This window comes from Cardiocondyla obscurior, linkage group LG23 (genome assembly GCF_019399895.1).
Source record: "Cardiocondyla obscurior isolate alpha-2009 linkage group LG23, Cobs3.1, whole genome shotgun sequence".
NCBI classification, from domain to species: domain Eukaryota; kingdom Metazoa; phylum Arthropoda; class Insecta; order Hymenoptera; family Formicidae; genus Cardiocondyla; species Cardiocondyla obscurior.
The window spans coordinates 3410614-3433595 of record NC_091886.1 but is presented as its reverse complement, the minus strand read 5'-3'; the positions used below and the strand labels follow the sequence as shown (position 1 = coordinate 3433595).

General features: G+C 44.2%; 2 protein-coding genes across 6 annotated transcripts in view; one reads left to right on the top strand and one right to left on the bottom strand.

Annotated features, from left to right (window-relative positions):
* Nucleotides 1–21804, top strand: part of Tet (tet methylcytosine dioxygenase-like) — a 46739-nt gene extending 24935 nt beyond the window's left edge. The window contains exons 3-12 of one of the 4 annotated variants that reach the window (XM_070671412.1): nt 4271–4501; nt 8761–8989; nt 9547–9782; nt 9986–12488; nt 12770–12945; nt 13073–13426; nt 13516–13743; nt 13900–14054; nt 14174–15014; nt 15093–21804. In XM_070671412.1, the coding sequence (XP_070527513.1) occupies nt 4271–4501; nt 8761–8989; nt 9547–9782; nt 9986–12488; nt 12770–12945; nt 13073–13426; nt 13516–13743; nt 13900–14054; nt 14174–15014; nt 15093–16787 (6648 nt within the window). In that variant the 3' untranslated portion in view covers nt 16788–21804. Of the gene's footprint in view, nt 1–802; nt 1266–4270; nt 4502–8760; nt 8990–9546; nt 9783–9985; nt 12489–12769; nt 12946–13072; nt 13427–13515; nt 13744–13899; nt 14055–14173 lie in introns of those variants that run through there. The other 3 variants (XM_070671413.1, XM_070671414.1, XM_070671410.1) reach the window with 3 other exon arrangements.
* LOC139111274 (endoplasmic reticulum transmembrane helix translocase) overlaps nt 1–22982 on the bottom strand; it is an 80132-nt gene that overhangs the window by 53413 nt on the left and 3737 nt on the right. The gene's annotated exons all lie outside the window — the stretch shown is intronic.

Here is a 22982-nt window from a genome sequence, read left to right as displayed (position 1 = left end):
CTAGTTGGAAACGCCAGACTAAGAGCCGAAGAGAAACAAAAGCGCGGAAAGAGAGGGAATGGAAGGACATGCGAGAAGAAGAGCGGGGAGGTCATGTAAAATCGACACGAGCGTGCACGAGCGTTTCCGAGCGACGCGAGCTACGTGGAGGAAACGGCGCCGCGTCGTTGCTTCACAACGATCAAGGTAGACCATCGACGCTTGTTTACACGTTGGACAATGTCGAAAGAAGCGACCGATACGGCGATTAATTTAGACGCCCCGGAGGCGACTCTCGAGTCACTCCTCGACCCTGCTTCGTCATCGAAGATCTAATGTCCAAGTGACAAAGAGGAAAAAAAAGAAAAAAAAATTTTTTTTTTGTCTCGGCAGCATTAAGTCTTAAACGTATCAGCGGTTTTCGAAACATTTCAGGAGGAAGAGAGAGAAAGTAGTTGGAAAAGATTTCTTAGCTCGACTTCTGGCTCTGTCTGCCCGCCATGATATAAAATCGGTGCATCGCGAGGAGGCAGAGGAATTCGCGATATCGCACCGCGATAACGCGCGACGCGGTGGCCCCTCAGTGGGGGCGGGAGATAAGGGGGAGGCGAGTCGTGGGAGAGAAACAACGAGGCACGACCGCGCACACCCACACGCGCGATTGCGCGCTCGTGCTCGCGAAACGGGGGAGAGACGTAGAAAGGTGGGAACGCGGTCCTCGGCGAGCGCGAAGAGGCGCGAGAGCGGCGAGAGGAAGAGGCAAGAAAGAGAGGGCGGCGGGGCGACGGGGAAGAGGGTTACCGAGGGACGAGGGGCGGCCGAGGGGGCGGGAGAGAGAGGGGGAAGCGGAGGAAAAGGGAGAGGCGTCTCATGGGAGTTATTCGGCGGATCGCTCCGCGACTAGAGTGATCTCTCGCGAGTGCTGAGAGGCGATCGATTCGATCGGTATTCGAACGATTTCGGAGCGTGGTTTCCTACGTGGTTTTCGGGCCTAGCACGACGATATTGCGCGGCCGAAAGTATTAACCTCTCTCGCTGACGAACGTCTCCGGCGTGGGTGCCACCGTGCCGCCCGGTAAATCGGAGAAAGGAAGTCGCCGGTGCGCGCGCGGAAAACAAACGACACATGTACACGCGTACGTAACTCGATTCGCGTAACCGAGGGAGAGAGTCGAGTGCGAGTGATCCATTTCGAGTTTCAAGTGCTTCCAGACGAGATTTTAGAGGAGAGGCGGTCGAGGGTGCTTCGCGCGAAGCGCTAGGACTGCGAGGAACGTCGCGAGGAAGTGAGTTCCCCCCTTCCCCCCTTCTCTATCTTCTTTTTCTCCCGCTCTTTGCTTCGATTAGGCGATAAGATATTTTTTAATTCATCTTTCGTCGCCGGCAGAGATACCGAGTTACGACACGTGTTCGAAACGCATCTTCGCCAGCGGCGTTCCCGCTTCTTTCCGACCGGTCAGCGTAAGCCAACTTATCGCGAGTCTTATTTCTGTATAACATTTCTGGCACCTTAAACGTTTACAAAATGTGCTCGAGTCTATAAAGAAAAGTGAACGACGAAGAATTTGCCGGCGTTATTTCGTCATCGGTCTCGGGCCGCTGCACAATTGTATTTATATTTTCGGAGAACTTGGACTCGAACGATAGCACGGATCGCGATGTCGCAACACGATTCCTCTACGCGAAGAAAAAGAAGCCGGGTGATTCATAAAAACCCGCTCGTATAAACGAACGAGGTCTCCCGACTCACGTTCTTTTTTTTTTCTCTCTCTTTCCTATTCGATTTATATGCCTCGCACAAGTTCGTTACATAAGTATTCCGCCAGCGAGATAGAGATTGGAAATAAAGCTTCGTCGCTCGGTGATTTCACGGCGCCTCGCATCAAACTTTGAACTGTCAAAGCTGACAAAGCTTCGGGACGTTACGCTATCAACTGTTGTCGATTAAAAGTTAACTCGACGGAAAGTTGCCGTATGAATCGCAACACCGTTTTATAATCGCCGAGGCTATGTAGAACGCGAGCGTTATATAAGATAAGGTCAGGCGCGACTGATATCAACGAAACGAAGCCCTTGCGCCGTCAAGGACCAAACGCCACCGCAAAAGCCCGACCTGCGGATCGCGTGCGTTCCGCCGGTTACGCAAGCCGGCATTCGTCTATCGTGATCGCGGAATTTAGGTCAAACGACGTGTCCTCTGGCGCTATCGACGAAACGTCACGGATCCCGCTCGTTTGCGAACTTTTCGCCGTTTCATTAAGCGCTGCGCGCGCAAACCGGATCGGCGATCAAGGTGATCTATAATTGAGAAAAATATACGCGCTGACCTGCGAGTAATGCGGATCGATCGAGCGAAGCTACTCTCGTACGCGAGACGCTCGGGAAAGAATAAAATATCCCCGTCGCAAGCTTGCCGGCGCGCGGACCGGCCGCTATTTAAAGAAAACTTTTTTTTCTCTCCCTACGCGGCTCGATAAGCATTACCCTCGAATTCAGAATTTTCCCCGCACGAAAGTCCTGCGAATTTTCTTTCTCGGCCGGCCGGTTACGGCTCTCGCAGTCACCTCGATGAATATTAATATCTCTCGTTAATGCCGCCGTCCAGATTTCTGCGATCCGAGCGCCGAAAGCGCGTCGCGTTGCATGGAATGTACGCGATTGAAATGTCCGCGCGATGAGGCGCACTTATGCTTTCATTCGGTCCGAGTCAACAAAACGTGAATCACCGCGAGTGGAATGGCCGACGTCCGACGTTGAAATCGGTCAATGCCCACGCGCCCGCCACGTGGTTTGACAGGGCTTCCGTGCCCGATTATTTCCAGAGCTCTCGCTCCCGGAAATTCCGGGACCACGAGTCGTCCCCCCTCCTCCTCCTCCCCCGCGGTAATTGCAGTTCAATCGAAATCCATCAACATTCGCGACTGATTTCGGCCCCGATTATCAATTATAACGATATTATTACGGCACCTATGAGCGGACCTCCCGACATATGGGTACGTCGTTGATCGATATTCTATTTCGCAATCGTATCCTAATATTTGAACGACCGCCGACGACTAACGAATGCATCGACGTCGATCGAACCCGAGCGAGAAATCGTTCCTCTCTTCCCTTTCACGAAATCTTGAAAATTCCACGCACGAATGATCCCGGATAATTGGCCATTGGCCCATCCTCCGAAGAGGCAAATCGCAACAAGATCTAAAATAAGTGGACGATGAGATCAACTCACCAACTAATCCGTACAGTCCCTCTGAAAAAGGTCGGCCAAGACGGCGAAAGCCTTACACTTTCCTGATCGATGATCGACGTTTCAAAAGACTTTTCCCTTCCGGGCGCATTCAATAAAGAGATTTTTCAATCGGCATTGATTCAACATACCTGCACAGAAAAACATAAAAGGGCTCTTTTTATTTCTTGCTTTATTTTTATGAAAAAAAAATATGAAATCCCCGCTGGATTTACAGCGCGCGGGAGATTTTTACGAAAGCATTCACAAGCCGCGATTACGTCGTCAGGGTCGTTATTGATTGTTTCTGACGTTTCTATTGAAGATGGAAAAATAGAACAAATTGATACTTTGTATTTTTATTTTTTTTAATAATTTTTTTTATTGAGAATTAAAAAATGCCGATGCGGCATCTCGGCGGGTGACAAATGTGCCGCGAGAAAATGGAACAACTTTCGTCGCGGAGCAGCTCAGCGTAGGTCCAGCTCGGCGGTACTTCGCCTATTTATAAACCGATGCTTAACAAATGCATTTCTGACGTAATTCGTCAGGCTGCATTTTCGAGAAGTTTTGACACTCTGCAGTGTCGAGCTGGAAGAACGAGGCGCTACGTCGCGGCCACGTCAAATTCGTGAAGGGAGAAACAGCGTGATCAGCTCGGACGACGACGACGCTTGTTGAACTATGGAAACCGTTTCAACCGCCTCGGCCTACTTAAGCCGTATCGTTATTTTTAGCATTAGGGTCACCGCCGCCGTATAGTTGGCTTTAGTACCGTCCCTTCTTCCTACGATTTGAATCTAACTTTCTCAATCACTCACGATTAATCTTAACCTCAGTCACAGATTCAATCTTGCACTCGAATCAAACTCCGTTCGGATCGAGACGGTCTTATCGCGAGTTGACAGAATTTTTTTTATCTACAATAATTTAAATATTTTATTGTAATAATTTATACTAAAATTTCTTTAAAAAAAATTTTTTTTTTATTTTTTTTGCGAAGATTACAGTTTTATTATGTGTGCGAGGCAGACAAAATTAACGCGACGCCGTTTGTTACAGAGTTACCGGAAGATTTCACGGCAGGTCAGCACACCTGATAGCGCGCCAGCTGGTCTCGGCAGTCCACAGGGTGGTATTGGTGGTTTGCAGCAACAGCACCAACAACAAACGCAACAATCTTTACACCAGCCAGATCCCATGCAGCAGACCAAAGACAATCTCAATCCCGCGGCGAACCAACAAACGGGCGCTCTCAGAAACGGCAATCCGCCACCACCTGTCGTATCTATGGTAAGTTTTTATCTTCCTTATTAAAAAGAAGCTTCTTATCAAAATTGCTCAAATCGTCAAATCGCGTAAAAAGAATTCTCCGTTGCAAAAAAATACTATTTCGAAGCTCGGCTGAACACGGGAAACGTATCCGCCTAAGACGTAAGATATACGAAGCTAAGAAGTTAAAAAGTAAAGGACCTTTATCAGCCCTGCGTGAATGACCAGATCGGGTTCGGGCCGGGGGCGTGAGGGAGGGGTGACATTTTAACATTCGCGGAGCGACGTCGCTCGCGTTGGTTCGCGGCTGCAAAGGAATCGACTGCCGAAATAGCGGCGTAACATGGAGGGCAAGGGTAGACTACCGGCAGACAGTGAGTGCGGGGGCGGTGACCGGCCGCCAACGCGAATCAATACCCGCAGGAACAGGAACCACCGACCTACCGAGAGAGAAAGAGAAAGAGACAGAGACGGAGAGAGGGGGAGAGGAGAGCGACGTATCCCGGGGACGAAAGGAGAGAAAGAGAGAAGCGATGAAAAGCGAGCGGTATCAAGAGGTGGAGCAGGAGTAACGATACGATAGAAGCCGGCAAGGGTAGCCGCTCGCATCGCAGGGGCTACGGCGGGGGTGGATTACCTCGACGACTCCCTATATGGAAATTCGCTCGATCTCCTTCGGCTGCCGATGATTAATATTTTAATCATCTTCGCCGGTCTTTCTTCCCCCCCGCGAGAACGAGCGATCGCGAATACCCGGAGCGATTGCGGGCGGTAACGCGACGCTAAACGAATCGCCCGCGCCATCGGCCGTTCACCTGTGCGGCACAGCTTTCCACGTGCGTACTTTTTAATGAGATAAACGAATCGATATGTCGAGAGGAGAGAAATATTATACGCCGCAACATCGCGCATTCGGTAATGAAAATTCGTAACCTTGCAATCAAAGTGTAATGCCCTTTTTTTTTTTTTTTTTATTTTAATTTTTTTTAACCTTTGTTTCATGGGCGCGAATTTTTATGCGTAAGACGATACGCGTCGGACTCGTCGTGCGTACGCAAGGAAACTTTTCTGTGCCGTGTGGGAAGTCGCTATCGAGACGAAGTGACTTTAAAATTTTGCCGGAATTGTCGCTTTTTCCATCAATGCTGTTTGATACTTTTTTTTATTTCCCTCCCGTCGCTTTTGTTTCATAGACGAGTTTTCGAAACACAAAAGTCGCCGCGTGCAATTAAAGGGAACGTCGCTTTACAGAAACATTTGTGTCGCAGGCGAATCGTATCTTCCTAAAGCCTAGCAATAATATTTCGCAAATAAACAATGGTTACGGTGCACAAACGTTTATGCAGGAAACACATGCGCTTCGTACGTGTTTCCGCGTGCAATCTCACGTGCTGGAACATTTGTAATCTCATGCATATGCAAAAGTGGTTCCAGCTGAGGAAAACATCTTAATTACGTAAGTCCGACGACTCGTTATTGTTAAATCGCTGAAGACGAGAGGGGAGATTACAACTAAATACAGGCTTAAATTAAGAAAATAATAAATAAAAAAAAATAAAAATTAAACAGAAAGCTTCAATTAAGTCCCAGCGCCGAGACGATCACAAAATGCCGTTACTTTGCCATTATAGTTGTTAATTAATTGACCGCTGCCATACGGGGCCATGGTCACCTTAATTTGCATAATACATTTTACGTGACGCGCAACAATTGCGTGCGCAATTCGTCTATTAATTTTATCGTCGTAATATACGTATTGCTTTCGAACGTGATAAACTCGCACGCTCGCGAGATACCCGCAAAATATAATCCGCCCCGTGTGTGTCGGTCACCCTTCCCACGTTGCATTTATACGCGTGGTATTTCCATTGATGTCTACGCCCCGGTGTTAATTGTACATTTCACACGTTTAAACGTTGACTATATCCGACTGTGGCAAACACGGCTCGGTGTCGCGTTCGACACGATAATTGCTAATGCCGCGGCGATAAAGGAATCAACATCGCGCCGTATTCGTCCGCTCGTCCAATTATGCAATAAACCGAAACCGCGAAATGCCGGCCGGCCCCGATCGGCCGGCGGCGCGCAAATTGCGAATTGCGAATTGCGTTCCCGTTGCCACGTAACATGCGGTTTCCGCCTGCACGCGATCGTTCGCAGAAAGCGAGAGGGATGAGCGGCACCTGTACCATCCGCGTACGGACCCCACCTCCGTTGATCTCCCTCGCGGTGAAAATACTCTCTCTTGGAGATTCCGGCGGGCCGAGGGTCGCGTTACATAGATTATGACCGGCGGTTGTGAATGTGATCGAACGCAGCTGGCAACGGTAAGATCGGGAAAACGGGAGTAAGTGAAAAGTGGCCCGGGGGTCGACAAACTCACCCACACATACTCTCTTTCTCTCTCTCTAGCCGCGAATATCCGCCGGAAGGGCAACTTGGCTCCCGAGGGTCGTGTTTGGGTGCTGTCACAGAACGTTCCGTTTTATCACACCGAGGTCTTAGGTTGCCCTAGGTCACGATGCCACGAGAACGGAAGGATTTTCTCCCCGAGGGAGAGAAAGCGCGCGCACTCGCGTGCGCCCGAATGTGTATGTGTGTGTGCAAGATGAAAGAGAAGGAGGATGATACCGAGGAATCTCCCCGTGCCACGCTTGGCGAGGCGCCCAAGCTCTCTTCGACACTATCAGCCTCGACCACAAACACCGATTCACGGCCACTACGAGGGTTTGGAGAAGTCGGAGAGCGAGAACGAAAGAGAGAGAGAGAAACGACTCTTGGGACGATCGAAACGTTCGGCACGAACCGTTTGTTTCAATAGCTTGTACGCGATAACGCGTTAAATGCCAGACAGCTAGGGGTTCGCGCGGCGTGCACTTGCTTCCTTCTCACGTAAACTGTTGCACCTTTTACAAACATGTTAACACGAAACCTAGACAATTTACCTATCATTCGCCACGTACTTTATTCGAGGGATATTCTCTAGACTATCTTTCAAAACATAGCTATACGATACTTGAAAATAACCTCATTTATTCAACAAATATATGCAGTAGACGTACAAGTGTCGGTCTTTGCGATCTCGTGAACATTTTAAATAATATTAAAAAAAATATTTAAATTAACTAAAATTACTGCAAGGCACCTGAAATTGTATCATATTTCTGTATCTCTCTCTTTCTCTCTCTCTTTTTTTATTATCTGTATTGTTTGATCAATAATTTAATAATTCAATAAATATTTTTTTATCGAAATATTCTGAAAATTATTTATCGAATTTTCTCTGGACCTACAGACATGGGACAAAATCTGGGACAATTCGAAACGTTCTCGGGGGAAGTGTGCTTATTTGCGAGCGTACCTCGACTGTATCAACGCGTTTCGGAGCGTAATCAAACGACGGCGAAGGGTTGGTCGCGCGGAAACTCGATAGCTAAGCTATTTTGACGAACGGTGAAACGAATCACCTCTCTTATCGGTTGACTGAAAGGTCTAAATTCGAGCTCGCTTGCAAATCCGAATATTCCGTCACGTTTCCGAAGTCGAAGCGCGCGTCGTTCGTCATGAGATCGTAAACGTGCGCGCGTGTTTCGCGGGGCTGGCGGAGAAGCGGATGACAAAAGATCGGGCTGCAGTAAATGGACGAACGAACCAATCGTCCTGACTCTCCCTTCTCGTTTTGCACAAAGTTTTACAGTCTGCCTGCGAGGTTGTCGACTCTCTTTCTCTTTCTTTCTCTTTCTCTCTCTTTTCTCCTTCGACTCGCATCGCTGCGGACGGTTCCTCTGCCTCTCGCCATGCCTCGAGACTGTTTTTTTTTTTTTCTCTCTTTCCCCCTTCGACGGCATCTCCGTCGCACCGTTCGCGCTCGCCGGTTCTCCTCTCGTTCTATCATGTTGACAGAGAACCCGGGACAGGGACGCAAAAGCCGAGAGCACGGCCGGACGAACGAAAATAAACGAAAGTGAACTCGCGCAGCTCCATTTTTACGTGCGCTGCGCGTCATTTTATCCCAGACGATTACCATTATCGTTGTTATTTATTCTACACTGAAACAAGTTTTATGGAAAAAAAAAAAAGGAAAAAAAAAATGTATGTAATATATGTCTATGTGAGAATTATATCTCTGCCCGAAACAAAGCGGGAGATAAATCGCAGCTTTCGTTGCGGATTCCGCTGAAATTTAGTCCTCGGTTCCTAGCGCGTTAAAAAAAAAAGAAAAAAAAATTGCGATTTGACGCGAATAATGTTAAACGGCAGTTTCGTTTATTTCTTTGCAGTCACCCGGAGTGATGCCATTTTACGGCGATTCCGGTGCCGCTTTCCGTCCCGCAGCAGGGTTTGGGAATACGGTTTGGCACCAAGGAGTCGGCGCCGTTGCGGTTGAAACGTCACCGGCACCGTGGCCACCTCAGCAATTCATTCAGCAAATTCCCGCACCGAATCAGCTTGAAGAGCTGAGATATCATACTCAGTACGGCGCGGCAACACCTTATCACCCTCAACCAGGTGAGTGAACTCAAACGATCTTAAATACGAAGCGGATAATACTTGCGAAAAGATATACTGTCCGTAAATTAATCAACTAATTAATTTATTTCTGTTCAAGTACGGCCTCAGTTAATTTTAGACTTAATAGACTTATCTTATAAATACATCTGAAGAGAAACACATTAACTGCTTATTATACGTTTATCTCAGAAATAATTCTGATTTTTTTTTTTTCTATTAATTATTCTGATTATTAATCACATCTGATTTCTTACTGCGATATGTCGGCTTCTGACGTCAACGGCAAAATTACACCCTGGCGATCTTAGCGAAATTCTTCGTTGTCGCGTGGAAAAAAAAAATATTTTTCGGTGGGAACACCCTCGTAAAATATTTTTACGCGACGGTGGCGTGCAAGAACTTTCGTCGACTTGTTCAACGCTGGCGTTAGGCGGAAATCACGCGACTTGACGCTTATTAGCGTTGAATAAGTAACTCTTGTCTTAAGCACGACATGTATTTCGGCGTCAAACTTTGTAAGACCGCGTTATTATTCTATGAATATTTTTTTACAGTTCCGTATCAGCAGCAAACGTTTATAACAGCGGATCAGTCTGCGTTTCAACGAGCCGGAACGACAGGGCAGTACACGATCACGGGGCAGCCGTCGCCGCTGACCCCGGTCGGAGGACAGGCGGGAGTTTCGACGCCTCAGAGGCAGTTGAACGGACAATTTGTAGATCCCTCGGCTAACGCTAATCAATCGGTTGGCTACGAACGACAAGATTACGTAAATGGCTATCAACAGCAAGTGAGTATGACGCCCTTGATTGTTACATAAATAATTCCTATTCTCACTTATGCTTCGTTATACGCGCGGATTTAGTTCTCACGATTTACTCGTATTTGCCCCTATTTTGATAGCCGTTCTAAAGAATCATATTGTTCGCCGGGCGTAACAGTATGAAGCATTTGCAACGAACGCTACACACCGCAAAACGGGGCTTCTTGCAGGATGTGACTATGGCGCCGCCTCCGTCGACAACTCCGACGAGCCGTAGTAGCTCGGTGCACATGGACAGCCAGCAACAGCAGCAGCAGGGTGGTCCGCAACAGCAATCGCAACAGCAGCAGCAACAACAAGCCGTTGCGGATACGCAAGTAAAGGGATTCGCGACTATCGCCGCTACCAACGTGTCGGGAAACGAGATGCCTGGGTATCCACTTCAACCGGACCCACAGAGTTTACACAACTCTAACGGGTATCCAGGCTACGTGGAAATGGGTCAACAATCGGCACAAAATCAATGGCAAATGGTTCCACAGCAGCATCATCAGCAAATACAACAGCAGTCGGTCGACAATAATCCACGACATGTATGGTCAGATACTAGCGGTAAAATGAACAGCGGTGTTAACAGTAACATGAATTGGCAAGAGGGAACGATGCAACAGCCGCAGAAGCCTCCGCCGCAGCAGCAGCAACAGCAAACTATGCAAGGCAACATGAAGTCGCAGGTGGAGCAGCAACAATCTACTCAAATGCAATCGCAGGAACTGCCACGACCAGCGAGTCATATGAGCTGGGAAACCGGAAGCGTGAAGGAACCTCAGACGCCACAGTCGTGGTCCGAAAGCGCTGATAACCAGCAAACTCAGGGAAATTGGTCACAGCAGAGTCCAAAATTAAGAGATCCACAAAATTCACGATTGACGCCATCTAACCAACAGTCATCTCAACATCAAACTTGGTTGCAGCACTCTCCGAAATTGTCAGATCATCAGCATAGCAATACTCAACAAAATGCGAGAATGACGCCTTCAGGCCAGCGTAACTGGCAACAAAATAGTCCAGAATTACAAGGATCTCAATCGAATTCAAGATTGACGCCTTCTGGACAGATGCAACAACAGCAGCAGCAGCAGCAGCAGCAGCAGCAGCAGCAGCAATGGTCGCAACAAACTAAAGTAGAGCAGAATCCAAGATTGACACCATCGAATCAAATATCGTGGCCTGACACGCCGACTAGTCAACCGAATTGGTCACCAAATAGTATGAAAAGTGATAACAGTCAACAGCCGCAGCAACAATGGCAGGAATCGCAGCCGAGTCCTAGACGGACTCCGAGTCATCAGTGGCAAAATCAATTGCCGCAAGAAAATAAACTAGACAGTCGAATGACTTGGTCGCCTGTAAGTTCTGCATCGGAAACTCAACCGAGTTGGGGGCAACAGGCAACGAAGCAGGATATGCAGAACTCAGGAGAAAGAATTGCGTGGCAACAACAAACGGCAGTGGATAACAACAAGCCGAATGGATTCCCGGAGAATTCAGATAATTCAGAAAGCAATGTCTATGCTCAATCTAATCGAGTGAATCTTAATAGTCGATTAAAATCGATGATTTTGAGTAAACAACAGCAGCAGCAGCAGCAGCAGCAGCAGCAGATGCAACAACAACAGCATCAACAGCAAACGCATCAGCATCATCAGATGCATTCGCAGCATGTTAATACTAATAATGGATCTGCTTCAGAATATCCTACGGACGATCAAATGCGCGATGCGCATGAAAACAGCGAAAAGATGCAAGAAAAGCACACAGATCATTTTATAAATCAATCAAATATTATTTCAATGTCGCAATCTAATGAAAACTTGACCGGTAATTTTTTATCGCATAGCCACCACCCTCGGGTAGATAATTTGCCCGATGGTGGTGGCTTATGGGAATGGACGGAAGGAGAACACAATCACAATAATAACATGAATAATAAAGATAATAATAATTCCGCATTGTCGGGAAACGGAATAACAGCTTTCGAAAATTTTATGAAACTCGCCTCGGAAAATAAAAGCCAGTCATGTGATAAAGACAAGGAGCAGCATTCCTGGGAGACGGAAGGAAGAGACGCCGAAGATCAAGAAATTGACGATAAATCGTTCCAGCAGAGATTGTGCATGGATCAAATTCAAAACGCATCTTTCGAAAGATCTCAGAAGATGTCCGAAAACGACGAGATAAAAACCGATAATTTAGATTTTTTAAAGACGACAAACGCCGACGATCGTAATTCTTCTCAAGATAAATGCGAGACCGATCGTGTAATTAAACAAGAGAATACTGAAGATTATAATTATACACACGTATCTCATAATGCGTCCAGCTTCGTCGAGAACGAAGAGAATCAAGAGATTGCTCAAGATTACAAGTTTCGCGGCGACGGTGGACCCGCAAAGGTATCGCCGGGAACGGGCTCGTGGTGTTGTCGAAGAGGCGGAACCGAACAACCAACTCCCGAACATTTAAGAGACGGCTGTTGCCAAGGTCTTCAAACAAGGGACGAGATACTCGCCGATTCTCCGGAAAAAACAGAATTAAAAAACGAAGGTTCGCAAAGTCCGCATACTCCGACCACGACGGCTGTAACGACAAAGTTACAAGATCACTTGGACAAATTAAAAAATAATGTTAGAACCGAAGTGCCGGACTGCAACTGCTTTCCTGCCGATAAATGTAAGTTACAATTACGTATTTTATATTACACTAATATAGAAGAAATGCATTAACCACGAAGAAGCTTACGGAAAGAAGTTCTAAGCACGCTAATTCACATGTTTATTGGCAATAAATTGACCTGTTATAAATCCCGAAATTCGGAGGCGAATGTGCATAACGTAACCTTTACTCGCAAGACCAAATCTATCGCTAGGCGCATAGCGCATAAATGTTTCAGCTTCTATTGCTTTCTTTCGTTTATACGTCAGCCGCTCGTAAATAAAATATTCAACCACAAGGTCCGCCAGAGCCTGGTTCGTACTACACGCATCTCGGTGCGGCAGCAAGCTTGCCCGATCTTCGGAATGATCTCGAACGAAGGACCGGCCTTAAGGGCGACGCGATAAGATTTGAAAAGGTCGTTTATACTGGCAAGGAAGGCAAAACCACTCAAGGATGCCCAATGGCCAAATGGGTAAGTTTTTAAAAAAATAATAAGGTAAAAACTAATTTAAAAAAAAAAAAAAAAAAAAAAAAAATTATTTCTTATTCGTACCGTTTATTCTTTTTATTAATACGACTTTATGATGCCATTTTATTAGATCATCCGACGATCCGGCATCGATGAAAAAATTTTAACTGTGGTAAAACATCGTCAAGGTCACAAGTGTTCTACAGCCTGGATCGTTGTAGCTATGGTTGCGTGGGAAGGAGTGCCGTCTCACGAAGCGGATCGTATCTATACTCTTTTAAGTCACAAACTAAATCGATTCGGTCTTCCAACTACTAGACGATGCGGTACCAACGAGCCGCGAACTTGTGCGTGTCAAGGACTCGATCCTGATAGTTGCGGAGCTAGCTTTTCCTTCGGCTGCTCTTGGTCAATGTACTACAACGGCTGCAAATACGCCAGAAGTAAAACCGTCCGAAAATTTCGACTGTCCGTACGATCAGAGGTAAGATCAAATATCTCGATATCAATAAAAAATTCTCAAATTACGAAACTGAATACAGATTACAACGAAAGAATTTTTTTTTTTTGCAGGAACAAGAAGTTGAAGAAAGAATGCATGTTTTAGCGACGCTTTTGTCACCTTTGTATCTTAGTCTTGCGCCAGAGGCTTTCAATAATCAAACACAATTCGAGCGAGAAGCGAGCGAATGTCGTTTAGGATTTAAACCAGGTCGGCCCTTTTCCGGTGTTACGGCGTGCATTGATTTTTGCGCACACGCCCATCGGGATCTACACAACATGAATAACGGATGTACTGTGGTACGTATATATTAAGCTTAATTCGATGCAATTTGCAATATATTATTGTGATCGTGCCGTCCCCCTTCTCGTCATAAATATAATAAATATGAATTATATATTTGTGAGAACTATAACATTTTTGATTTGTAATATTACAGTGTTAAATTTTTTCAGGTAGTTACCCTGACAAAACATCGAACATTATCTAAACCTGAAGACGAACAGTTACACGTGCTACCGCTTTACATAATGGATGACACAGATGAATTCGGCTCGAAAGAAGGTCAAGAGAAGAAAATTCGCTCCGGTGCTCTCGAGATTTTATCCAAGTAATTATTAGTATTTAAAGTATTTAAAAGTATTTAAAAATAATCTCGCAAATTGCGCGAATGCAGCTTAAAATATTAAATAGAATACGAAGTATTTATATTTTCTTTATTTAATTTAGATATCCATGTGAGGTTCGAGTTAGATCGGTGCCTCTTCAACCATGCAGACGTCACGGTAAAAAAAGAAAAGAAGAAGAAACTGATGTTTCAACTGGCAAAAAGGACGCAGTTAAAATTATGACGGAAAAAATGACCGACTCTGGACGTTCGCCGGGACATGCAGATTCTTCCAAGCTACAATCGCAACTAACATTGGAGATGACGCCCATGTTCGAGGGAATGGACGCGCAGCTGCAGAGCTCTCAGGTATCATCGACGGTGTTAGATAGTCCGGTATCTATGTATCAAGGATGGGGAGCGTATCAAGGTGAGCAACAATGGAATCGAAATGGCTGGCTTGAACAGCGTAAAAATAACTGGTTGAATCCATGGGGAGAATATTCTTCGTTTGGTGGTTTAGAAAGGGACATCAAAGTGGACCCAGACAGTACCAGTTTGGATGATATTAGGCCCAGAAGTACCGTTTCTCAAGAAGAACATAGACCAGGCTCGAGGAATCTACCTAATTCTACAGTAGATTCGGCCAAAGGATGCTACGGAAATTCACCTAGAACTCATCCTATTTCGCCTCGTTCGCACATGAATATTTCAGGAGAGACCTCTTATAACACGTCGCCCAGAGGCTGCACCATGACATTTCAGGATCCAAAAATGATTCCGTTGAAAAGAATGGAACATTCGAACGTAGAAAATTACAATCAAATGGCTTCTGGAATGTACGCCGCTTCTGTCAACGGACAAAACGATTGTTCTCCCTCGAAAATCTGCTCTGTCAATCCATCGCTAAGTATGGAGGCCACCCATCGAAATATTTCCAAGATGAATGAATCGCCAATTCACGTACGTAATATGGGGCAAGATTGCATCGGTAATCAATTAAAGTTATCTTCTAAATACACAGGAGATTTTAATCCACAGAAATACTCGGATGCCGTCACACAAAATTACGCCGAAACTGAAAGCTCGACGAAATCGTCATCGAATTTGAAACTACAAGTCGATCAACCATTTTCAAATAGAATGCACCATCTCTCGCCATCTAAATCGATGCAATCGTCTATAAATTCTGGCTACAACAATCAATACTGCGATGGTAACGCGTCGAATTTATTTCCTTACATGGAAAACAGTAGTCATAAATCTATGGAAACTCCGCACTCGGATGTTTTGGGACATAATTCTTTGCATCTGCCAGAACAGCGAAACGACGCACAATACTTGTCGAACGATCAGCGAAAATCTATTTACCACGCGCAAAGACAATCGGAATCGAAATCCTTCGTGGGCAATCATCTTTCGTCACCGCCTTCCGATCACGTTTCATGTCCGCAAAATTGGAATGTTGCGAATTCGTGGTGTCACAATCAAATTAAAAATCCACAGCAATATGATCAAATGGCCGACAAAAAAATCTGGGTCGGTAAATTAACAAAATCAGATCAAACAAAAGTTGCTGCTTGGGAAACGTCGTCTGAACCATCGCCATTTCGAGTGCCAAAAGGAAGACCGCCCTCGCGAACGATATCTAATCAAAATCTATCCGCAGAGTCTAATGCATATCCGAATCCTTTAGCCAGAACGTTTTTAAAACCTCCAGACTCTAAACCTATTTTTGCAGACGCTTCGAATAATAACATGGGCCAAAATAATTGCATATCTAATCCATTAAAAGATATATGCACGGAGGATAAAATGCGAGAAGGATTCTACGACAAGCAAGAGGTATCGAATTCTAATTCGAATTCTCTCGCATGGTCCGAAGATATAAAACAAGATTTTCATGCCGTGTCGAGTTTAAGTCACCATGCATTTCCTTCTCAGTACGGATACCCGACTTATCCAGTGTTCGAGAAACCTTATACGAATTCGTGGGAAGGCTACAACTATAACCATCAGCCATCATATCAGACGCCGGAACAATTTTATCAACAGCCAAAGCGCGAAGGTTGCTTTCACTCGTCTCAATATCCGTATCAAGGTCTGAATCCGACGTATCAAGGTTTAAATTCGAGCTGGTCGAGATGGGACGCACCGCGATGGGATATTTATGGACCGCCACCTTATTTTCCAGTCCTACCAGAACCTCCTCCGAAAGCGGAGCCGATTGGCGAAGTAACAGATTACTCCGAGAACGAGGAATGCTTCAAGGATCCGCAGATGGGTGGTGTCGCGATTGCCCTAAGCCACGGCAGCGTACTCTTCGAGTGCGCGAAGCACGAGATGCACGCTACTACCGCGCTGAAAAAACCGAATCGACTCAATCCGACGAGGATCAGCTTGGTGTTCTATCAGCATCGCAATTTAAATAGATCCAAGCACGGCTGGGACGAGTGGGAGGAAAAAATGCGATTGCGAAAATTGGGTATCACAACGTCGACTAGCAGTGCATCTGTGACAACGAACAGTCCATCGACTCCCACCACCGCGACAAGTCCCGGCAGCACGACGAACGAGAAAACGTCGCTCCCACCGCTATCGCACGTTCCGAATGTTCCGAATTCACAGTTTATGATGAGATCTCCTACCTACACCACGATGACTTGGACGACGCTATTCCCGATGCATCCGTGCATGATAACTGGACCGTATCAAGAGAACGGTGCGATTGGATGAGTCGAAGTCGGACGGTGCAGCTTCGATCGACGATGACCGGAGCATGTATCGAAATAAATTATCACCAAAAAAAAAAAAATCGAATCTGCTAAAGAGTTCGTGAAACGAGATTCCGAAGAAGAATCGCGATATAAAATCCGACTAAGGATAAAACGACGAAGCGGCGACTTTACCATGAGAGGCTTTATATTGTTATTATCGTTATAGTTAGTTATTCCGAAAACAAGAAACACACTCTTTGCACTGCCATTTTTCTATTTCGAGTTTTACGCAAGATTTAAATATAGCGACAAAAACGTAACGAGGGAAGCCTCGCCAGGTGACTGCGTCACCCTTTGTCGAAGGGGCTCGCGTTTTATACTGACTTTTTACTAAGTTGAACTCGAAAGAGACTCTTGCAATCGAGCCAGAGGCTGCAAAAATCAAGACAATGGTAAATAATCGAGGCTATTGACGTATCAGGAAAGCTCCGATGAAAGCTACGCCTTGCGAAGACTTTGGTACGAAGATTTTCGTATTCTGACCCTGTACACTTTAAGTAATATCGCTACGTATTACGATTTCGTGTTGGTAGAATTGTAATCTTACTGCTAGTCGAAATCTAGATGAGACGAATCATGCGATATCACACGTACGCATTAAAAGCACATTTAAACGTATACGCACTTCGAGACACCCAGGGAAACTTGCACTTGATCTCCGAATTATTGAATCTTTCTGAGACTTCACGAGAAAAAAAAGAAAGAAAAAAAAAGACAAAAAAAAGAAATTAAATAATTATGCTTTCATGAAAATTATTTAAAATACTAATTATTCAATTAAAAATAGTTACGTGAATAATAAAATATTATTTACAAGATGTACGAAATATTTCGTATAATATTTTAATTACGTTAAACATTGCTTTAATTTTAATTTTAATTCATATTAATATATGAATTATATTAATGTATTATATTAATTCATATGCGGAGATAATTAAAATCACAATAAGCAACAGTTTGAAAACTATCAAATGAGAGAAAACTAATCGGCATTGGACAAACGCAACAATTAAATCTCTTAAAAAAAAGGGATCGTAAACGTTTTCGAATTCGAAGGTTTTAAATGACCGCTCGGATTTCAGATTTAATTCAAAATTTACTGAAGTCGAAAGAAAGACCCGATAATTTCGAGAGCGCTTTTTTTTTTATATTCATTGAACAATCTTTCACGAACGTCCAAGCACAATCCTAAAAATCCAGACGACGGCACACGACACAATGATCTCAAATCTTTAAATTAATTAAATGATATGTAATGTAATATCTCTGATTTCTAGCCTTTGTATATTTCGCTTTTTATTCTCGTATTTATTTACGTGTTTGTACTCATAGCTAAGTACTATGTACGATTAATTCAAGTGGCATGCGATATAATACTAACCATACGCCCTCCGGGTCGGCTGAGTACAAAACATTTATCTAACAATCATATGACGCGTAGATAGAGGTATATCTAATGGTCAGCGTTATAATGCTGAATATGCCAGGTGTTGTCTTCATCGTCAATTCTTGACGTGCTTCCCTTACTGCTTATTTCACCCCGTTTAATCATTTTTTATTTGAATTAGCAATTATAAATAACGCGACTTTATACTAGAGCTCATCGTTTGCACCGGAAATCGGCATTATTCAATAAAATTCGATCAATTGTACGAATTAATTTTTTGTAAAGGTAAATTTTATATTTTTCTTTTTTTTTAACGAGCGATAATATTTGCAATCATTTTTATCGAGACGAAAAGAGTGGTCGTGAGATTAATTAGTTCCGAAAAAGAATTTACTTAATCTTCTAATACTCGAGGCAATCATTGTTTAATTGGTAGAAACGGAAAATTTCAGATTCTGTAGCACTTTATTATTATCTTTTCCACTACCCTCGATTTTATTGTATATATTAATCGTTTTTTAGTCTAAGCCTGTTGCGAGCGATGCAAAGTTCGCCAACAGGGTCCTGCTGGTGACTCTTAAAGTTCCGGGCTAGCCGATCACGGTCAGCATCGCGGTGATTTTTCGTTCAAACCCATTGTCATCGTAGAGAGCCTCTCGTACAGATTCGCGGTACGGCGGATTACTATGCTTTAACGCGATACACCCAAGCTACCGTTTCTGATCAAAGTTTCCACGACACGAATTAAGTTCGGGGTAATCAACCACGCGCGTTAAATTGCCGACGTACATTCCATACTTTCGTGTTAATTCAATAACGTTTCGGCTCAGGATTTCACGCCTTCCGTATTCATGCTCTCACGCTTTTCGTTCGCGCGTTCTCATGGTACTGTTATCCGAAGGTCGAGCAAACGCGCGGTGTCTGGAGTTCAAGCACGTGGAGGCGGAGGAATGCTCTCTTCGCATGGCATTGGGCTTAATTGAACGGGAGGAATTAATCCGTGAATGCTTCGCGCGAGGGTAACACGTAGGACGGTAAAACTTCTCGAGAGAGCGGCTCTCGCTTCCGCACGATCCGCCGTCCCGCGTTCAGCGACAACAGAAAAAGTTGTTACGCGAGCAGTGAGAAAACCCTCTTTCGCGGAGGTTCGACCGGAGGAAGGTGTGTGCACGAAAGTCGAGTATAAACCCTCCCAGCAGGATTAGTAACCGAGGTGGTCCATAAAAACTTATTTATTTATTTCTTTCGCTCGACGACATCCGTCTTCTGCGACCCCCCGTTTAAAAATAAGCGCAGCACGATTTTCAAGGTAGAAAATTTATATATTTTAGCTCGTAACGAGGAGTGAACACGAGGGCGTGCTTTTGATTCTTTTTGGCTCGCGTTACGCCGAGTCCGAGGTCTTATCCCTTTCTTTTTTGCATTAGCGTCCGTCGAATCGGTGGAGTGAAAAAAATAAAAAAAAAAGAAAGAAGCAAGAGACGCGATCAACCCTCGCCTACTGGAGTATTATAGGAATCATTAATATATTATCATTCATTAGTTATCGCATGTAATAGTATAGTGATAATAATAATCATAATGATAATGATAATGATAATATTAATAATATCGGCAACAGTAATAACTAGTAATGTAATCTAATTTAATGTATATTATATATTTATTAATTAAGTTTGAGAACACACGTGTTGTATCGTATTTTCTTTTTTTTCTATTTTCGGTGAGCCGGCGGACTCGGCTTCTGGCCGAGATTGCCCAAACTTTCCCAAATCGATCGACGTTTTCCTATTAAACGCGAAAGATCTCCAATAACGCCACGTCGGTTTTTTTTTTTTTTCGTTCGTGTCGCTCGGTACGGCCTCACAAATTTCAATCGGCGGGGATTAAAAACGAAAGCAGTCAATCGAGTGTCCCTTTTTATTTTTCACTTTACCTATTTCAACGCTCTAACGTCTCTCGAATGCTTCGTGCAGCATCATGGTAAAGTCCGCTCAACGGTCAGAACGAAGGAGGAATTTTCTCGTGCGGTCAAAAAAAAAAAAAAAAAAAAAAAAACAATGTTTGTTAAGAAAGATCGGACCTTCCCTGCCCTTCCACCCCGTCCTAGATAGACACGGGAGAGTCGAGATAATATACTTCTCATCGTATTCCCCTCCCGAGTACGAGAACGAATGAAAGGAAAAAAAAAAAAAAAAAAGCGCGCATCTGTTTTCTTTGTGTTCGCCAACTACAACACTTCTTTCCGCGAGATAGGAACGGCGTACGACAAACGAGACGGAATAATTTTTTAGGCGCGTGGACACTCGCTTTTTTCGCTTATGCACGCGTACATCGCACGGCACACCGGTCCATTTTTTAGATAAGGGCAGCGAGGACGGTAACAAGAGTACAATGTAGAATAGCATCGACCTCCCCTCCGGTATGCTTTTTCTTTTCTTTCCCCCTTTTTTTATATCTTGACAAGTATATAAAGCAGAAAAATGTTATATTCCTCGTATTCCGCGGAAGTGACAATATAATGATTAAAAAAATAATGAACGCCGTGGTCTTGATACAAAGAGTTTCAATTAAAATCGGAAGCGTCTCGCAAGGACTTTCGGGTCCGGCGGGTGTCGCGGTGCCTCGCGAGGCATCGTCTCGCTCTCGTAAAATTTATTTTTTTTTTTCGCAACGTTTTCTCATCCCCCCACGATGAAGACGAATCGATCGACGGCGTCCTTCCAGGGCGCGAGACGAGGAACCCGAATATCCGCGACACCGTAAGAAGAAATCAAAAGTTTCACATCGACTTCCGTAAAATTGTACACTTAGTCACGTAATGTACCCCGAAAACACCATTGTACGATACTTCCAAACCGTCTATAAGTACACCGAGAATCGTTAATTCTTGCTGAATGAAAACGAAGGGGGGGAAAAAGAAATCTTCTTTTATCGGGTGAAAAATTGTGTCACTTTGACGATGCCAAAATAGTATTAAATGATTAGGTGAGAGGTGTTTGTAATTACAATAGTCGACGGAGAAGCGAAATAACGAAACTGTCCGAAATACAGGATTGACACGCAACGACGGTCACGTTTCGCAATTTACAGACAAATTTATCAAAATGTTAAATCGAATGTTCGTTCTCATATAAAATATCTCGATGAATATTGGCAAAATCGGTAGAAAAGACGTGCGAAAGCGTGGGTCTTCAATTCGACGTGTCGTTGCGCGAAATTCTGTATAAGGAAGAAAAAAGAAGTTCGAAATATCCGATCAGCAAAGAGATTAATTAATCGAAGAAAAGAGGGAAGGGGGGGTTACGATCAGGGATAACATAACGGCAGATCAAGAAAGAGATAAACGTTGAAGAGTGTATTTTTTCTTCCAATGCCAAAAAGATGCCATTTTGTTTTGTACGAAAAAACCAGCGAGAAAATCCAGAAAAAAAAAAAAGAGTACGAACGTAACGAATGAGGAAGAACGAACGAGAGGGAAAAGTGCGAGAGAAAGAGAGAGAGCAAATTTTAAAAAATAATTCGTAGCATGCGTATGGATGTGTAACAATAATGAAGCAAAAAAAAAAAAGAACAAAAAAACAAAGTGAAACACGCAAGTAAACAAAAGTCGATGTATACGTCTCGCGAAGTCGACGTGCGCGCCTTAATTCGGTCGTTAATTACCGAATCGTCGGGGAATTGTAATACCATATTGCCTCGGATTATGCAAATCGCGAATCGGCGAGTAGAATGCAAAAAGTGGCTGCGTCTATTAAAGATTTTAAGTTGTTTACTATCAACGCGCAATTAGCATTTGCCCACCCAAATCTTTCCTCCTTCGTGCGATACTAGAGATCGCTCGACGGTATAAAGAAAAAAAAAAAAAGGTGCGAAGCATTGCGGAGTTTAGAGAAAAAGAACCGACGTGATTTAAGGAACATTTGAGAAGAAAAGAATCAACGTGGTCCAGTGAGAACGAGGTCTATTAAACCGGTTTGTTGATAGTTCGCGATCTCAATCTGCGATAACGCAGCCGCTAGCGGATATTAGCGTTACGTATACACCGACCGTACATGTGTATATATATTTTTGGATAAAATCACGAAGAAATTTTAAATCGAAATTCGGGTGGGGACGCGCGGGAAAACGTGATTATCTCTCGGCGGATTCGCGCAGCTTCTCGCGAGATTGGCGAGGCACGTTCTTCCCGAGAGCGAGAGTGAGTGTGAGAATGCGAGTGTAAAAGGGAAAAGTAAAAAATAAAAAAAAAAAAATAAAATAAAAAAAAAGAATATGCGCGAGTGTGTGAGAGTAAAAGATAGTCGAGAGAGCTTTCACGCACGTCGCTCCCCTAAATGTATTTATGAATATTTATTTACGCGAAGAATGGAAGAAAATTTAATATATTGACGATTAAAGAAGTGGTCGTAAGTTATAAGTGTAAGTTTTCTAAGAGCCATACATAACGTGTAAAGCACTATTGTGCGCGTCAGCCTCGGCACAAGTTCTCGGAACGACGACGGTAGAGAACAGCGAAAGCAATGATATAAAAAAAAGACTCATTTCGCGAGAAAATATGAGAAATAAACGGGGGCGTTTCCAGTTTAATAATAAAATTTCGTTCAGGATGCGTGGATGTGTCCACTTAAGATTGAAGTATGCTTAGAGATACTGTAGTGAGTATATGATATGTATAAGTAATACAAATAAAATGATTTTAGCTATCGATGACTATTATCAACGTAAGAATACATTTAGACAAAGATATGTGGTAAGACAGAT